This window comes from Vigna unguiculata, chromosome 4 (assembly GCF_004118075.2).
Source record: "Vigna unguiculata cultivar IT97K-499-35 chromosome 4, ASM411807v1, whole genome shotgun sequence".
In the NCBI taxonomy this organism is placed as follows: domain Eukaryota; kingdom Viridiplantae; phylum Streptophyta; class Magnoliopsida; order Fabales; family Fabaceae; genus Vigna; species Vigna unguiculata.
The window spans coordinates 14,778,163-14,796,386 of record NC_040282.1 but is presented as its reverse complement, the minus strand read 5'-3'; the positions used below and the strand labels follow the sequence as shown (position 1 = coordinate 14,796,386).

General features: G+C 32.7%; 1 protein-coding gene across 2 annotated transcripts; it reads right to left on the bottom strand.

The window, feature by feature from the left end:
* Positions 1 to 811: 811 nt before the first annotated feature.
* On the bottom strand, positions 812 to 3,922 carry LOC114181166 (cystinosin homolog). 2 transcript variants are annotated; one of them, XM_028067525.1, is made up of 8 exons: positions 3,714 to 3,922; positions 3,484 to 3,616; positions 3,305 to 3,394; positions 3,074 to 3,198; positions 2,438 to 2,480; positions 1,947 to 2,064; positions 1,811 to 1,860; positions 812 to 1,206 (listed from the first exon to the last, which is right to left on the bottom strand). In XM_028067525.1, exons 1-8 carry the CDS (start codon positions 3,830 to 3,832, stop codon positions 1,015 to 1,017), a joined length of 870 nt encoding a protein of 289 aa, XP_027923326.1. In that variant the 5' UTR covers positions 3,833 to 3,922; the 3' UTR covers positions 812 to 1,014. The 2 variants fall into 2 exon arrangements, with proteins under 2 accessions (XP_027923326.1, XP_027923327.1); XM_028067526.1 differs by having other exon boundaries at positions 3,347 to 3,394.
* Between the last annotated feature and the right edge of the window lie 14,302 nt (positions 3,923 to 18,224).

The following is an 18,224-nucleotide window of genomic DNA, read 5'->3' as shown; positions in this document are numbered from 1 at the left end:
CACATAATAATATTTAATTATTTACTACAAATAATATACAATTTATTTTTTCAACATTGTCATTCTCCACAAATATTAAATGCTAATTTATGTTATACTCAAGTTAAACTTTTAACAAAAATCATTTTGATTGCTACGATGTAAAATGTCAATAATAAATAAATTACCCTTTAAAAATATTGATCAAACTTAAAATATATTAAAAAATAAAATTGAAAACATTAATAAAAAATCATTTGATATTTAATTATATATAATAAAACACTTATATTAAAATTTAATTATATTTTTATAAATATAAATTTATATAATATTTTATTTTATTTTTTTAAAAAGCCCGTGCGTCGCACGAGTACAAATGCCAAATGCTAGTTTGTAAACATTTACTAAATATGATTTCATCATAGATTATGGATATTACTGTACGTAAACTTTATGCTTTTGAATTACTTATATACCTCAACTTTTCTAAATAATATGCTATTCTAATAATTTTATAAAATATTATTATTGTTATTCAATTATATTTATTTTAAAATGTAATATTCATTTATATGTATATCAAAGTAGATATATTTTGCCACAAGGCACTGCATATATATATATATATATATATATATATATATATATATATATATATATATATATATATATATATATATATATATATATGTCATGCTTTATATGGCTGTGGTTTCGGCATTCCTGCTGAACTGTCATCCTTTGATGCACTTATTATGCTGACTAAACGTTTATTTCATATGAAGAATGTATGACTTAAATTCTAACCCTAAACTATTTAACCAAGAAACACAAATCACTGTCATTTTAGCTAAATAATATTGGTTTAATGTATGAATTGAGGACATTACATTTTTTCAATACAGAATGGAAAGTTAGGAATGAATTCCTGAATATACATGGGTGATTTGAAATACCTCACTTCTCTCAATAAATGTTTTCTTATTATATATATACAAATTTGTACCCTGCATGATCCAAGTTATGTATACCTCACACTTCTGGTGGAGACTGATATGAAGATGTAACAGAACCTTTGATTTGTTGCTGATCTATTGGACTTGGACTTGCACAGATTAGTGATTGTTTGATTTCTTCAGAATTTTTAGAAGGAAGCCCTTTCTTGTTATCAGGGTACAGTACATAATGTTGACATATTAAGATAGAATCATAGGATATTGTTACCTGCAATGGTAACAGAAGAAGAAACAAATCAGAATTCATCAGTCAAAATTAGTAAGCTTAGCATAAATTTTCACAAATGTTAAGAATTTTAGTTAATTCGGATAAGTTTCTTCACAAACACTTTTAGAAATGATAAAGAAAAAACAAAAATAAGTGAACTTTTAAACCTAATTCAACTTTACAAGATTTACTTATAAGGTGAGATTTGCACTCACTTATATATTGTAAGTTGACTTTATCTCTAGGCATATACATCCCAAGTGTAAAACTAGACATTAACGGATGATCTGATAGCAGACCGATAACGGGTGAAATAATAGACTCTACAAACAATAAATTTTGTTAAGATAAAATTTAACTCATGACTCTGGTACAATGTTAAGTAGTGGACTTTACGCCTAACTCAACCTTACAAAACCGGCCTGTAAGAGATATGTACCCACTTATATATTATAAATTGATCTTATCTTTAGTCGATGTGAGACTTCAAATAATTTCAAAGTCTAAAAGAATGTAATAATAAATAATAATATGTTGAACAAGTTTGAAGAAGGATATTGAATGATTTTAGAAGAAGGATATAGAGTAGCATAGGATTTCATACCAAGGATATAAGTACTTTCCCAATGTTTCCATAGAAGTTCACCCAGGAACCTACATTCAGATAAAATTGAAATTCATTTTACATATTCAAAGATAAAATCTGATGACAGGGTCTAATTCTTAATTACTTCACAAACCTTGGTCTATGGACTGCACAGCCATTTGTGAATAATTAAATACACCTCCAGAAAAATCAAGTAGGACAGTTCCAATGCTAAATCCATTTGTGCTCTTCCTCAAAAAGTTCAGGAGTGTCTAGATTTCATAAGCAAGTAGTCATTACTCAGTAACTACACCAAATAAGTATCCTTTCCTTACTCTTTTTGTTTGTCAGTGTTATTCTGTCAAACTCCAAAGATTATAAGAAACTAATAAGATTAGTATATATGGAAAACACACTAAATATTTGCCAGAATATCACCAATGAGTGAAGCATAAGTATGAAAATCTGAAGTATGCAAAAACAGCCAAATTCTAAGTTCATATGCATGTTTGAAAACTCATTGCAAAAAAGCCTGAAATCAGGTCAATTATGCTACAAAATAGGGAAGCTATTTGCTTATGAGTATCAATTTTCAACGCATGCCATACATAGAACATGATATGGAGGAGGTTAAGGGATTCTAACCTGGGGAAAGTATTTGATGAGGGTCATAATTGCTTGAATTATGCTGCAGTATAATTGATTTCCACAAATTATTATAGGGAAACTGAATAATTGCACAGAAAAAGAACTCTATAATGTTAACAATTATATTAAAATAAAGAAATATGAAGAGACAGAAGAATATCAACATTCCATTCAAAGGTTCTTCAAGATGTTGATGCTTTGCACTGTGTCATACACTGAAATGACTCAACTTTTCCAAAACGATACCAGACTCAATTTACAACACAGTCCCTTTTGAACAAGTTAAAATCCTCAAAGGTAGTTCATTCATATATATGAGAAATAATCACACTTCAAATGTATACTTCCTATAACTCTTTTATATCAGTAGTCATAAATATGTGAAAAGACTGCATACTATTCAATCACAGCCTCTATTTCATAGTTCTGCGAAATTTCTTTAAACCAAGTTTGAGCTTGATCATTACTTAAATTTTCTATGTTCAGTGGCATCTTTGCTTACCCCAACACATAATGTGAATCTTAGAAAGTGCAAAAGTGCAAGAATCAAATATTTATCTATATCATTAGAACTAGGAGCAAACCCTAGTGAATAGGGTCAAAGAAAATTTTCATGTAAAGAGTGAAACTTACTTGAAGATGGAAACTAGCCAAAGCCAAGATTGGGTTGGCAATGCAATGAAAAAGCAAACACCAGCAGTAAACCACACTGCAACAGCTATTGCAATGGTATAGATGGAGAATTTCTGATTTCCACGCTGCAAATAAACATTCACTATCTCTGAATTTAGAAGATCAGGAGCTAAAAGTATAGTGATGAGAAGAAAATAAAATCTCTTACTAAGAGCTTGTGATAATACTTACTTCAAACATAGCAAATTGGCAAATTATAATTAGATGTAATACCACTGCATGACTGGAGAAAGCAACATCGTTAGCTGCAACAGGAATCATCTGCAGTAATAATAGATTATCAACCAAAATTGCACAAGAAATTATGTATGAGGGCATCAAAGTTAAAGTCTCTGTTGAAAAGAACATACCTGTTCATAACCATACTTCTCAAAATACTGCTTCTGAACAAGAGGGCTAAAGAAGAGGGAAGCATTGTATATGAGATATGAACAGTGCTTGGTTAAGCTCAGAATCTGAAAATCCAAACTTAATCCCACCACACTGAGTTTGATCACAAAAACCAACCAAACCATTTAAGAATCCACCCCCAGAGGAAAAACAGCAACAAAAAATGAGTATAGAACATGAAAAAGACAACCTTTTCCTACGAAAATTCAAGATGAGTTGTGGGTAGCCTGCAACTCCCCATGAAAGAAAAGCTAACCAACCTAATACTTGGTAACTCACTTCTAACGGAAATGAGTTCCAAGGAACCATTTCTTTGTCTCTGTTTCTGGCAACAGAGGAATGGATGACTCAATCGTTTACATATTTTTACAATCTGATTATTATAATTATAACAATAATTGTTTCTTTAGATTTGTTTTTTCGTGTATGTATATTATCTTTTCTATTGGTCGAATTCTTGTATTTATTAACCCACAAAATAATGAAATAAGTAGTTTTCATTTATAATAATTAATAAAAATTACATTTTTTAATTATTATTTTATATTTTATTATACTTTTTTCTTTATATAATTATTTTTTATTTATTATAACATATGAGGAGTTTATCGTATTTAGTATATATAAATTGTTATATTTTACTCTTAATATTATTTTTAAGTCAAAATATAAAATTCACATATAAATGTATAAATTGGTGTATAGTTTCCAATAAAATATCAATGATGATATGGTCCAGGGCTCAATAATTGGCATAACTGTACAAAAAGTATTGAAAGAGCCCTTTACCTATAATTTTCTATCTTGATTGAATGGTTTAAGGATCAAAGCAATTAAATAGTATATTCAAAAGTATTGAGACGTTGAAACTTCTAAAACAAATGGTTGAAACTTTATATTAAGAAAGCTAGAATATATCTCCACTACTTTGGTTTAACTACTAAAAAATTGATTTTTAGCGTGAATTAAGTGTGAGGTTTAGTGACGATCAAAACTGCCACTATTTTTATTTCCGTCACTTAATCAATCAACATAGAATTTAATGCCACAAAATTATTATATTATTGGATTAATATAACTACCGGAATAATAGCCACTAATACTCTTAAAGTTAATTATAACCGTACGCAAAATCATAACTTTTCTTTAAAAAAAATCTAATATTTAGCAGCAGTTATAACTGCTAGTAAAATTATATTTTTTTTAAAAAAATCATCTAATATTTAGTGACAGTTACAACCGCCAGCAAAATCATGATTTTTTTTAAAAAAACTATCTAATATTTAACGGCAGTTATAACTGCCAACAAAATTATAATTTAAAAAAAAAATCATTTAATATTTAGCGCTAGTTACAACCGTCAGCAAAATTAATTTAAAAAAGAAAAAAGAAATCTTTTGATAATCTGTTTTCCCATTCTGATCTATTCGTTTCCCAACTCAAAACTAGTTTTGCATGCCTCCATGAATTCCTTTCTTTCTTTTCTCCCTCTCTACTTCTTCCATACCAACTTGAAACTGGTTTTGCATGCCTTCATCAATTCCTTTCTTTCTTTTCTCCTTGTATGCTTCTTCCATACCAACTTCACTTCAATTAATCTTTGCCAACTGATAGTGAGAACAATGTCACAAACAGATCCATAAACTTACAAGTTAGAAATCACTTTATCCTATTAGTTTGTGACTTTTCAAATAGAAGTAGTTAAGAAGAATAATTTGAGACACAATTCCCAGACAAAGCATTAGGATGAATTTCTTCAACATTATTCCAAAAGCTGACAGCAGCCAACACATACAATTTTGCATGATGTTTAAATCTTATGCAATCAGAAATTAATTGAATATTAGAAGTCAATATGATCATCATCAAAGTTGGTAGACTTACATCTTTTAAAGGAAGCCCATCTATGTTAGGGCTCATGTTCATCCTTGAATTAACCTGCTTCAAGCTTCATAGAAAGGAACTAGAAAACTCAATTTGTTTGGGATACAAAATGAGATTGTTAGTTAAAAAGGAAACATCATCGAGTGAAAAAACTAAAAGGTGATGGAAAGAAAAAGAGAATGTCTAATCGTAATATAGGAATAATTTTATTCTCCCACTGATTTTTAAATCCTAAAAAATCAAGTGGTGTTAAGTGGCATGCTTGTGAACTAATAGTTAATATAAATAAAAGAAAGAAAAAGAGAATGTCTAATCGTAATATAGGAATAATTTTATTCACATTACGTAAGCCAAAGTATACAATTTACTGCTTAGTATAATTGTCTGTTAGACACATTGATAAATATTATACAAAGAAAAAAAGTACAATTTATATACAACAACACCATTGGGTATTCTCTACAATTTATAATTTGCATCACTTAAGGAATTTTACCAAGCAATTTGATATGAAGAGTGACCATTGACTCCCAACACATTGAAGATGAATATTCTTAACAGATTAAATACAATAGTATCTGCATATGTTTGAATCTCGTCAAATAAATCAGATAATCTAATTTGTGATAACTTTTTTGGCATGTAAACTAGACATAAACCAAACTAAATGAAAGTTATAAATGGTAAAGAAGTGAAAAGGTTATAACGCTTTATAGACCAATGGCACTGATGCAGAATAGCCACATACAAACTATGGGAGCAAATAAAAAGCCAACCCTATTTGTGCCATAACGTGAAAGGCAAACAAGCCAATTAATATGATGTATGCACCAGGAACTTCTACATTTGTCAAATTTTACAAGTGCTATTAGTGAGTCATGTGACATATGTCTCAGATAAAGGACAAGTGTAGCATCGAAGTTCTAAATGCAAATAAAAGAAAAACTAAATCAAGTAAATTCACAAGCTTATGGCGGAGCATCAACTATTTTTATGATCTTATCCTTCCTTTTAAGATCTTTGCACATAACAACATAAAATTTTGTGATGACATGTAAGTCCACTTTAGCCTTGTGATAGTCCCAATTCCCAATCTAGGAAGCAAAAATAATGTGACTAAAGCATTTTCCATTGCTATATAAGATATGCTTAAAATCTAAGTCTAGCTATATCTTCAACAATATCTAACAATCCTCTGTGAACCTTTCACATCAAAGTCATGGTTTATGAATAATACCAATATTGCTTGATATTCTTGGAGTATCAAATATTGATGTAGAAAAGCTTAAGATTACAATAGATATTGTCAATACAAAAATTTATTTATCAACATAATTTAAGTTTCAATTAATGTCTAAAATTCATCACTAAAACTTGACTATTATCAAAGTAATCCAATTAGATAAGCTTTTTTCCATAAACTGGAATAACCATAGTTGAAATCTTTGAACCTCAATTCTGGATCTGACAATATAACATCAAGCTTCTGGGGAAAAGTATCCATGTGCCTCAAATCGCCCACTCGGATGCCATTGCAGTTAACCTTGCTGGAATAGCCGTCCAATGCCTCTATTGGTGGTGCCGATGAAAGACTTAGATTGAAATTAGATGAAAATGATTATGGAAAAAGATAACCGAATACAAGAGAATAAAAGAGGAAAAAAGAAATGAAACGGATATAAATCGAAAATTGAAAGCGAAGGAGAACGAAAAACCTAAATGTCGTTCTTGAGCTTTGCCCTGAATCTAATACAAAAACGCATAGTGATTGAAATTAGGGATTATGAAAACTTCAAAAGAAAATCTAAGATGAAGAGAAAAATAACTTATGGGAGCAAAAAATCAACTTACTGAGAGGAGAAAAACACTTCGAAAAAGAAAATTGCACGAGAAGAAGAAGATTTACAAACGGCTTCCATGGGAGAGAAGATGACTTGTAGAGAGAAAGAAAATACTTTCTAGCAAAAGAAAAAAATGACCTAGGTAAAGAAGAGATTTAGCTATGTGAAATACTTTGCAACGAAAACGCGCCAATAAACTGATTTAGGCACTGAATACTCATTTTTTATAATTTTTGTAAGATTTAGCTACAGTATACACATTTAAAATATCTCGTCGGTTGTGAACTGACTATAAATTTATATAATTTTTTAATTTCTTTTAACTTAGTGGGATTTCAATTAAACTGCCACTAAATAAGTGACTCTACAAACTATTTTTTCTTTAGTGTTTGAAGTCATCTTACAAATTTGGTTTCAAGATCAATGAAACTTCATAAGGTGCATGGGAATGGTTTCAATGTTAGGTTGCTATATTTTTTTCCCTTAAGAATAACTTTACAATGTTAATTCGAATAATTATCATACAAAATTTTATATCAATTTGATAAAGTTAAATTATAGGATATAACTGAGTATAAATCTTATTTTATCCATTTGTTTAATGAAATTGAGTAATATATATATATATATATATATATATATATATATATATATATATATATATATATTAAAATATTAACAAAGTCTATCATATTTATATTGAGATTGTTGTGATTTTTTATTATCAAACTCTAATAGAAAATATATTATTTTTCACTAATTAAGCCATTAGAAATGATTCTTCTAAAATTATGTTAATCAAATTTCTGTAATTAGGATTAACAAATATTCTACAATTATGCATAGCATAATTACATACCTTTTGGAGATCATCATGTTGTGCATAAAAACGTATCTCCAATGCATAATAAGACACACATTCAAATCATATATCTTTCTTACATGGTATCACGAGTCTCTCTCTGATCCAAACCTCACCTATTTACATTTTTTGACATCGTGCACTACTCTCTTTGTCGCATCGCCTCACGCTCTAAGGCTCTCTCTTGCATTGTCGCTGCTCCTAAACGCCGCCGCGCCTTTCCTCCACCACTAACCCGCTTTCACACCCTCCTTTCCTTTCTTCTTCAACTTGCGCGTTGCCCTTTCTATTCTCGCAACCGTGATTTGTGTCTCACTGTTGATACCATGTCTTCACTCAACTCACCCGTCACTTCGCCATAATCATCCTTAGGTAAGCCTGAATTTCACCCGGCACTCACTATTTCTAATATCAAAAATAGCATGCCCTTTGTACTGGAAAAGGAGAATGACCATTATGGTATGTGAGCTAAACTTTTTGAAACCCATGCTCAAACTACTAGAGTTCTCCGCCATATTATCCCTCAACCCGGGAAAGAACGTCCAACTCGAACTAAGATTGATCACGAATAGTGGACCACTCTTGATTCCATTGTACTTTAGTGGATCTACTCTACCATCTCTTTTGATCTTCTTTCCACTATCATGGAGAAAGGCTCCACAACCATGGTTACGTGGAATCGTTTAGCTACCACTTTTTAGGACAACAGGAATTCATGTGTTGTTGCTCTCGAGCAGGATTTCTCTTCCACCCGCATGAATAGCTTTCCAAATGTTTTTCATACTGTCAACGACTCAAACAAATTTCTATTTAGTTGGCAAATGTTGGTGCTCCTGTTAGTAGTCGTCCTTTGGTATTGCAACTAGTATCTGGTTTGTCTGAGCCCTTTTGTGGTGTAGCCTCCCTGATCTGACAGAGCAATCCTTTGTTTTCCTTCCTCCAAGGCTCATTCTATGTTGACTCTCGAGGAATCTAGTCCAGTGAAGATGTAAACCACTAATTCTCATACTGCCATGCACACTTTAGCCCCACGGGACATTAATCACTCCTCACAGCCACACTCCAACAATCACTCACTCAACCATTCTGAGACCGGTCACAATTGCAACAATTTAGGTCACTCAAGTGGACGTAATCAGTGTAATGGACCCCGCTCAAATGGTTCAGTTGGTTCATCTACTTCTACTATAGCTCATTCTCCATCATGGAAGACACCTCAATCTTTTCCTTGGAATCCTTGGGGTTGGACTCCCCCTCCTTGGGGCATGCCTCCTTGTCCTTATCCCACATCTCAGTGGACTCGCTCCACAGGACCTTCGAAACAAGCTGGTATTCTAGGTTAACGTCTTCAAGCCCACACTGCTACAACTTCTCTAGTACCTACCGACAATGTCACTGTTATGCACACCATTTCCTTGACACCTTATGACAACACGTGGTACGTGGACACCAGAGCCTCGTCTCACTCAGTAGCATCACAAGGTAATTTTACATCTTATTCTAATTTGAGTCATTTAAATCAAACACTCATTGTTAGCAGTGGTCAAGGTATTCAAATTCAAGGTTCTGGTCACTCAATCCTTCCTACATCACATCACCATAAACCTCTCAATCTTAACCACGTCTTGCACATACCGCATATTATAAAAAAATTAATTTTTGTGCAACAACTCACTACTTATAATAACGTTTTTGTTTCTTTTGACCATTTTGACTTCTATGTTACTGATTTCAAGACGGGGATCCCACTCATGACATGTGACATTGTTGGAGACCTTTGTCTAGTCACTAGTCCTACTTCTTTTGCTGGTATAGCTTCTAGTGTATGACACAGTTGTCTTGGTCATCCTAGTTCTTTTGTTTTCTAGTAATTTCGTAAGAATAAGTTCTTTGCCTCTGAACATTTGAATTCCACAACTATTTATAAATTGTGTATGTTTAGCAAACATGTTAAGTTACCGTTTAAGTCATCCAATAATGCTATTTTGATATTTTACACAGTAATCTTTGGACATCACCTGTTTTAAGTTCTTATGGTCATCGTTATTATGTTTTGTTTTTGGATGATTACTCTAATTTCTTGTAGATGTTTCCTTTAGTTACAAAATCTTAAGTTTTTGAAAAGTTCCCATCTCTCACTAATCAAATTCAAACACAATTTTCGTAAAAATTTAAATGTTTTCAATATGATAACGGGCGTGAGTATGACAATTCGTTGTTTCATTGATTTTGTAAAGACAATGGTCTTCTTTTTCAGTTCTCTTGCCCACATACTTCTTCTCAAAATAGCAAAGCAGAATATAAAATTTGTACCATTAACAACATGATTCGCACTCTCTTCGTTCATTCGTTCGTTCTTCCTTCGTTTTGGCATCATGCCCTTCAAATTGCAACTTATCTCCTTAATATACTTCCTCGAAAGACCTTGTCTAATATGTCTCCCACTAAACTTTTGTATCATCGTGATTCGTCTTATAAGCATTTATGAGTCTTTGTTTGTCTTTGTTATCATTTGTTTCCCTCTCCTACCATTAATAAACTACAACCACGATCGACTCTATGTGTTTTCTTGGGTTATCCCCTTATTCACAAAGGTTATATATGTTTTGATTTGTCCCATAGAAATGTAATAATATTGCGGCATGTCATTTTTTATGAAACATAGTTTCCTTTTGCACATATATCTTCCTCATATATCTTTACTTATGACAATTTCACTGATGACATCCATTCATCCCTTATTCATCCCTAGGCCAACCTTGACCCGAAGCCTTTGTGTAACCCACAACCTTTACCTAACCCACAAAATGCAAGCTTACCCCACCATTCATCTAGCACATCAATCTCCACCACTAGTCTATCTCCATCTCCTACTTTAGACTAAATTGCCTTGCTTCCAAACCCTCTTACTAGGACTATGGCCACTCATAGCATGACCGGTGTCTACAAACCTAGAAAGCTCTTTAACCTTTATGTTTCCATTGTCGACCCTATAATATCACCTCTTCCCGAAAATTCCACCCTTGCTTTATCATATCCTAATTGAAAATCTGCCATGCAGTCTGAATTTGATGCTTTAATTAAAAATAATATGTGGAATTTGGTTCCACGACCTTGTGATGTTAATATCATTTGTTGTATGTGGATTTTCATACATAAAAAGAAATCTAATTTTTGTTTTGAACGTTACAAAGCTCGTATTGTAGGTGATGGTAGGAATCAAATTGTAGGTGTGGATTGTGATGACACATTCATTCCTATGGTGAAACCCGTGACCATTAGCACAATTCTCACTATTGCTCTCTCCAAATCATAGCCTATTCAATAGTTGGATGCTTAAAATGTCTTTCTCCATGGTGATCGACATAAGATTGTGTACATGCACCAATCGTTTGGTTTCTATAATCCTCTTCACCGTGATCACGTTTTTCGCCTTAGAAAATCTCTTTACGGTATGAAGCAAGTGCCTTGTGCCTGGTACCAGTGCTTTGTTGATTATGTTTCTACCATTGGGTTCCAACATAGAGTTTCTGATCACTCTCTCTTCATGTACTGACATGATTCTGACATGGCATACATCATTCTCTATGTTGATGACATAATTCTCATCACCTCCTCTCATGACCTTTGTAAATTTATCATGGCACTCATTGCCTCTGAATTTGCTATGAAGGATCTTGGCCCTTTGAGTTATTTTCTCGGGATTGCTATGACAAGAATACAAGTGGCTTGTTCCTAAGTTAAAGCACCTATGCTAGTGACATCATTGCACGCGTAGGCTATCTTTTTTTTCTTTTCTTCACTTCAAAAATTCTCTTATATGTCACGGTCGGTTCTTTTTGTCACACTCCACTCTTTTTTTTTCTTTCTCACACACCCATGGGACCGACACTCCACTCACATTTTTCCTCTCTCACACACCTATGGGACCCATACTCCACTCTCTTTTCTCTCTCACATACACCTGTAGGACCCATCCATCAACCCATTTTTTTCTCTTTCACAAGCCTCATCTAAAATCACTAATGTCCACTAGGCCTGAGCATAGATCGGGTTGGATCGGATTTGGGTGCGAGAAGGCTAATTCGATCCAATCCATATTTAATATTTGAAAACCAAATCCGACCATTTTATATTTCGGATTAAGCGGGTTCAGGTTTATTCGGATCGTTTATAAGCGGATGGACGGGCGGGTTACCCGAATCAAACGAAAAATAACATGAGACTACCAGAGAAAGGATTTCCAACCCTATTATGGGTTCTCTCTATCACTGCACCCATGCACACACCTAGCAGACCCCATCGCACCGCCACCTATAGAACAGATCGAGGAAGATCAACGAAGATCGAAGTAAATCGGGATAGATCAAACCGTGCTGCCACCTACAGAACAGATCGAGGAAGATCAGTGAAGACCGAAGTAAATCGGGACATATCGAACTTGATCGTGGCAGATCGAACCTCATAACGGCATAACGAACCAGATCACGGCATATCGAACCAGATTGTAGCAGATCGAACCTCATAGCGGCATATTGAACCAGATCGCGGCAGATCGAACAAGAAAGAAGCATATCAGAGCAGATTGGTCCACAACGTGCACTTGCCTAAGATGCCGCAAGCTTGGTTTGCAATTCGATTGCGTTTTATGGCACTCGTACTTCAATTCAAAGGAAGAATAATTGTTGCAAAATTATTTTTCACAGGAACAAAGAAGAGGAGTACGTTTTTGTTATCTGGTATTCCACGGCAGATTTGGTTTTGAAATGTGTTGCAGAGGCAAAAGGATGAGGAGATCAGCGGCAACAAAATTAGGGTTTGAGAAAAAAATTTATTGATTCTAGGTCGGGTCGGGTATCCATGGATTTTTTATTTGGTATTCGTACCTGACCATTTATATCTGTATTTATCCGAATATTTTTATCGACTTAATCCGAATTCAAATACATTAAACTGAATCCATCCATTTTCTGTCGGGTTTCACGGGTTTGGGTAGTTTGAGTACTTTTGCTCACCCCTAATGTCCACACCACACATTCACAGTACACACTCTCTTTTTCACTCTCACAAAACACATTCACTCTAACTCACATTGCTACATACCCCACAGCCCAGCACACACAACTCACAATCACTCACTTGCATCCACTAAACTAGGTTTAGTGCTAACATTGTGATGCAAAGTCATAAGAGTTTCAGCATATAAATTATCCAAATTCAATTTATATAAACCATCATAAAATGTACCAGATCCAATCATAAAAGTACGCTTAAACAAACTGAAACAACTATTCCCAAACTTAAAAGAGTATCCAGCAATATCAAGCTTAAACAAAGAAATTAAATTCCTAGTGATACTAGGTACATAAAAAGTATCCATAAGGTCTAAGTGATATCTAGTGTCAAGGATTAGACGATAAGTCTCAACCGCTTCCACTGGAACTTTCTCTTTATTGCTAATGAAGACGAACTTCTCATTTGGGTTTATGGTTCAGGTTGTAAGAAATCCCTGCATCACATTAGAAACATGAGTCGTACATCCAGAATCAATCCACCATGTATTATGAGGAACTTCAGTTAAGTTTGATTCAAAACATACGTAAGCATTATGCTCACCTTTCTTTTCGAACCAAGCTCTACGCTTTATACAGTCCTTCTGGAAATGTCCAAACTTCCCACAGAAATGACATTTGTCATTTTTCTTCTGGATTTTGGTTTAGGATTCGTCAATCTTCAGTGGTCCTTTACCCTTTCCATGTTTCTTAGCAACTTTCTTTCCAACAGCTCCTTGATTCTTCACGTATTGAATAAAGTGGCTTTTTAAGTTCTTCAATCGTGTCTCCTCCTGAACTAGCATACTGTGCAATTCATGCACGTTCCACTTGTCTTTCATGGTGTTATAGTTCATCTGGAATGGACCATACTCAGACGGTAATGAGTTTATAATGAACTGCACGAGAAAACCTTCATCCACTGCCATTCCTAGAGACTTAGTCTTGTTGCGATATTTGTCATCTCGATCACATGCTCATGCATAGTACACGAACCGTCAAACTTCATAGTGGTCAACGTACTCATCAGTGTCCCAACGAGAGATTTATCAGCAGTTTGGGAGCGCTCTTCCACAATTTTCATAAATTCTTTTGCGTCATCGATTTTGGGAAGAACTAACTTTATATTGCTTGCTATGCTCATTCTCATAAACATTAAGTTTAGTCTGTTTGATCTTTCCCAAGCTTTGTAATGGGCTTTCTCTTCATCGCTACTGGCATCCGTGATAGCAACCGACTTTTCAACTTGAAAAGCTAGATCAAGATCCAACACACCTAAGTGAAATTGGACTTGCTCACTCCATTAGGGAAATTCAACCCATTAAAGACTGGAACAAACAAAGCATGCGAGTGTAAAGATACCGGAACAAAGACTGCAATTAACAGATGCCTAACATTAATGCTTTGAGTCATAAAACTAAACGTAAAAACAGATTTAGATATAAACAATCATTCTATGCATACTAATGTTCTCCTTTGGGAGATCCAATAATACACAAACATAAGCATAATGATGCTAATCATATTATAACATTATTGATAATTAAAAGGTTAAAATACCTTTTTGGTCCCAATTTTCATCAAGTTTTTTCAAATAAGTCCTAATTTTGGTTTTGTGTTCAAATAGGTCCCAATTTTCGTCAATTTTGTTCAATTGGGTCCTTTTTTCTAACACCGTTTAAATCATTAACGGCCATGAACAGTGACTGCCACGTGTCACTTCGTGGTTTTTTTTATTTTTTATTTTTTATTTTTTTATTTTAATTTTTTTTAAAAAAATTTAAAATTTAATTTTTTTTTAAATATACACGTGTCAACCTAGGAGCGTGCCACGTGTCACTTTGTGGTTTTTTTTGAATTTTTTATTTTATTTTATTTTATTTTATTTGAATTTTTTTAAATGTCCACGTGTCAACCCAGTAGTGTGTCACGTGTCACGTGTCAAAGTCAATATTCTATATTCAATTTGGTCCCTATATTTGTTATTTTTGTTCAATTAGGTCCAAATTTTTGTTAACATTAACCAATTTGGTCCCTATCAAAGATGTGACCAATTTTTATATCAAAGTTATAATGATGTGAATTTTAATATATTATATAAAATATTTAATAAAAAATGTGAATTTTAATATAAAAATTAAATTTAGTTTTAATTTGGAGACGGACCAAATTGGTTAATGTTAACAAAAATTGGGACCTAATTGAACAAAAATAACAAATATAGGGACCAAATTGAATTTAGAACATTGACTTTAAGATGTGGCACGCTGATGAGTTGACACGTGGACATTTTAAAAAAATTAAAAAAAAATTTAAAAATTTAAAAAAAAAATTTAAAAAGTTAATAAAAATAAAAATAAAAAAAAATTCAAAAAAACCACGAAGTGACACGTGGTAATCACTGTTCATGGCCGTGAATGATTTAAACAGTGTTAGCAAAAAATGACCAAATTGAACAAAATTGACGAAAATTGGGACCTATTTGAACACAAAACCAAAATTATGACTGATTTGAAAAAATTTGACGAAAATTGGGACCAAAAAAATATTTTAACCTAATTAAAATATGCATAAACTACAATCACCTACTACCTTTGGGAATACAGATAAAACTAGTGACGCATACAAAATTATCTACAGTCATGCTCATTAATTATAAAAAACAATTAATCAACCTTTGGGCGATCTTTAAATGCGTTATAATTAATGAACTTCAATTAACCCATAAATTAATTATTCATAATTTAGCATTCATACTATGGGTAATTAAAATAAAAACATTAATAATTTGAAATCACAAAAAACTTTAAAATTTTGGCTACATTAGTGACTAACAAAATTTATCATACTTGATTTCAAATAAATAATTACACATTTAATTGCTATAAACTTTATATAGCATTTTCATTAATTTTAATTTAAATAAATAGATGCCTTAAAAACATAATTTAATAAAACCAATCAATTGATTCAACTAATTAAAATATATCAATAAACTAATACATCCGTTTAATTAAATACATTTCATTAATGCACCAAATCATAAACATAAATTATTTATGGCAGTAATGGCAGTGTCTCGTGGTTTAGAACGCACCGAAAGCTTCTGATTATGAAACCTTTTATATGCAATTTACATATCAGTGAAATTGCCATCAATTCAATTCCAATTGGAATTGACACATAATAATCGCACGACACAGTGCAGGCAATGCGTGAAGAAACTTTCCCATTACATTTGTTAATCAAAACGATGCAACTCATACCATTAATGCAAAACGATGCAACGTAACAGCGGAAAACAAGAATTCAATTTAATTCAAGGCATGACATAAATAAAAGCTTTCGAATTCTATTTGCAGTTAAACCACGCACACAATATCTATTTGCATTGCAATTATAAACCCTCAATTAATAATTAGGGTTTATGAAGATTGGGGATAAAAATTAAAATTAGGGTTTATAGCATTAGGGGAAAACTTCATAAAGGAGAAAATAATAGGAGAATCATAAATCATACAACCTTGCTCTGATACCACATGTAAAATTAAGGGTCATTAGAATTTAGGATTCTCACACGATCAAACATAATATAACACTAACCTTGATCCATGGAAGATCCTGTGAATATGCGTTCTTCAATTTGTATTATGTATGCTCTTCAACCACCATTTTCCAATCTATCTCTTTGCCTTTCTTTTCTCTTCTCACACGTTCTTGATGAGTTACTGTGTAAGAACCTTATGACCAGAGACAGAACCCCAATCCCTTTTATAAAACAACGTCCATCAAGTTGATTTTTATTTTATCTTATCTTTATTTTATTTTATTATCACTTCCCATAATAATAACCAATAAGTCTTTAAATTTTATTAAATCTCAATTGGGCCATCATAATATTTCAAATCAGTCACTAATAGAATTAATTCGTCAATTAATTCTAACAACTCTTCCTTTCTAGATTAATTCCTCATATATGATTCATATGTTTGTTCACCAATGTACTTCGTATTAAGATGTATGTGATTGCTTCTGTTTTTTCTTTCTTTCTTACAAATGATGTGTTCGATTGATTCCGGTTAAATTGCTTTAATTCTTCCGTTTGCACTGATATAGTACTTTAAATTATAGACTATTTAATTTAGATGAACTCTAGACAGAATGAAAAGGTCACAATAAAGAAGAGAACAAAAAACTAATCTTTATGAGATGAAGAGCGTTGTTGGTGTTGTGATTTTTGTGACGAGTGTTGTGTGAACACAAAATAGGTAATCTCGAATCTTGGAAGATTACATTATTAAATAGATTTGTAAAAACAAACTTGCTACCTCACTCTGCAACAAGTTTTGGGCTGTTTTTTTAATAAATCGGGTAGCTAATATTTAGCTCCCTCAATCCCTAAAGAATCGGTCAACCGTTAATTTATTTAAACATGCATAAGATCGTTAATTTATTTAAACATAAATTAAATAAATCAGAAACATAAATCTACTAACATGTTGTCGCCTATGAGTTGAACGAACGGTGGTGGTTGGCGTTGCTGGCCGGTGTTGCTGGAGAATCCAATTGTTAGGGCAATACAATGAGTATGATGAGGCGATACAGTTCATGATGAGTTCATCTTAGACCCAATTCTAGGCCCACATGCATTTGAAGGTCCAAGCTCACTCAAAGGTCAAAAAATAAGAGGCATGATTAGAAAGATTCAAATGGGTTTTTCTCAAGAGAATCAAAATCATCATGAACTTCATATGTTATTTTCATGGGCTAAAGAAGATATCAAAATATGAGAGGATGCATATTGGAACATTAGAGTAAAATTACCTTCAGTCAAATGTTAGGTCATACTTTGTAGAATAAAATGCTAAAACACATTGTTGTTTAGTCTTCAAATTGGGTTAATTCAAGCCCAATTAGAGACTTGGTCGAGACTAGCTTGGAGGGCAAGGTTGGAACGCACATCTCATGCTTGTGCAAAGTTTAGAGCGCACATTTCAGCTTGGTGCGCATGCTTCTCATGGAGCAAGGCATGGAGAGTGTAACTGGACACATGGTTCTTTATC

Excerpts from the sequence above, each read along its gene's own strand:
- LOC114181166 (XM_028067525.1), bottom strand. The coding sequence starts at position 3,832 with ATGGTTCCTTGGAACTCATTTCCGTTAGAAGTGAGTTACCAAGTATTA. Across the intron at positions 3,395-3,483 it reads AGAAGTATGGTTATGAACAG|ATGATTCCTGTTGCAGCTAA; the intron begins GTATGTTCTTTT and ends TTATTACTGCAG. Across the intron at positions 1,861-1,946 it reads TGTGCAGTCCATAGACCAAG|GTTCCTGGGTGAACTTCTAT; the intron begins GTTTGTGAAGTA and ends ATCTGAATGTAG.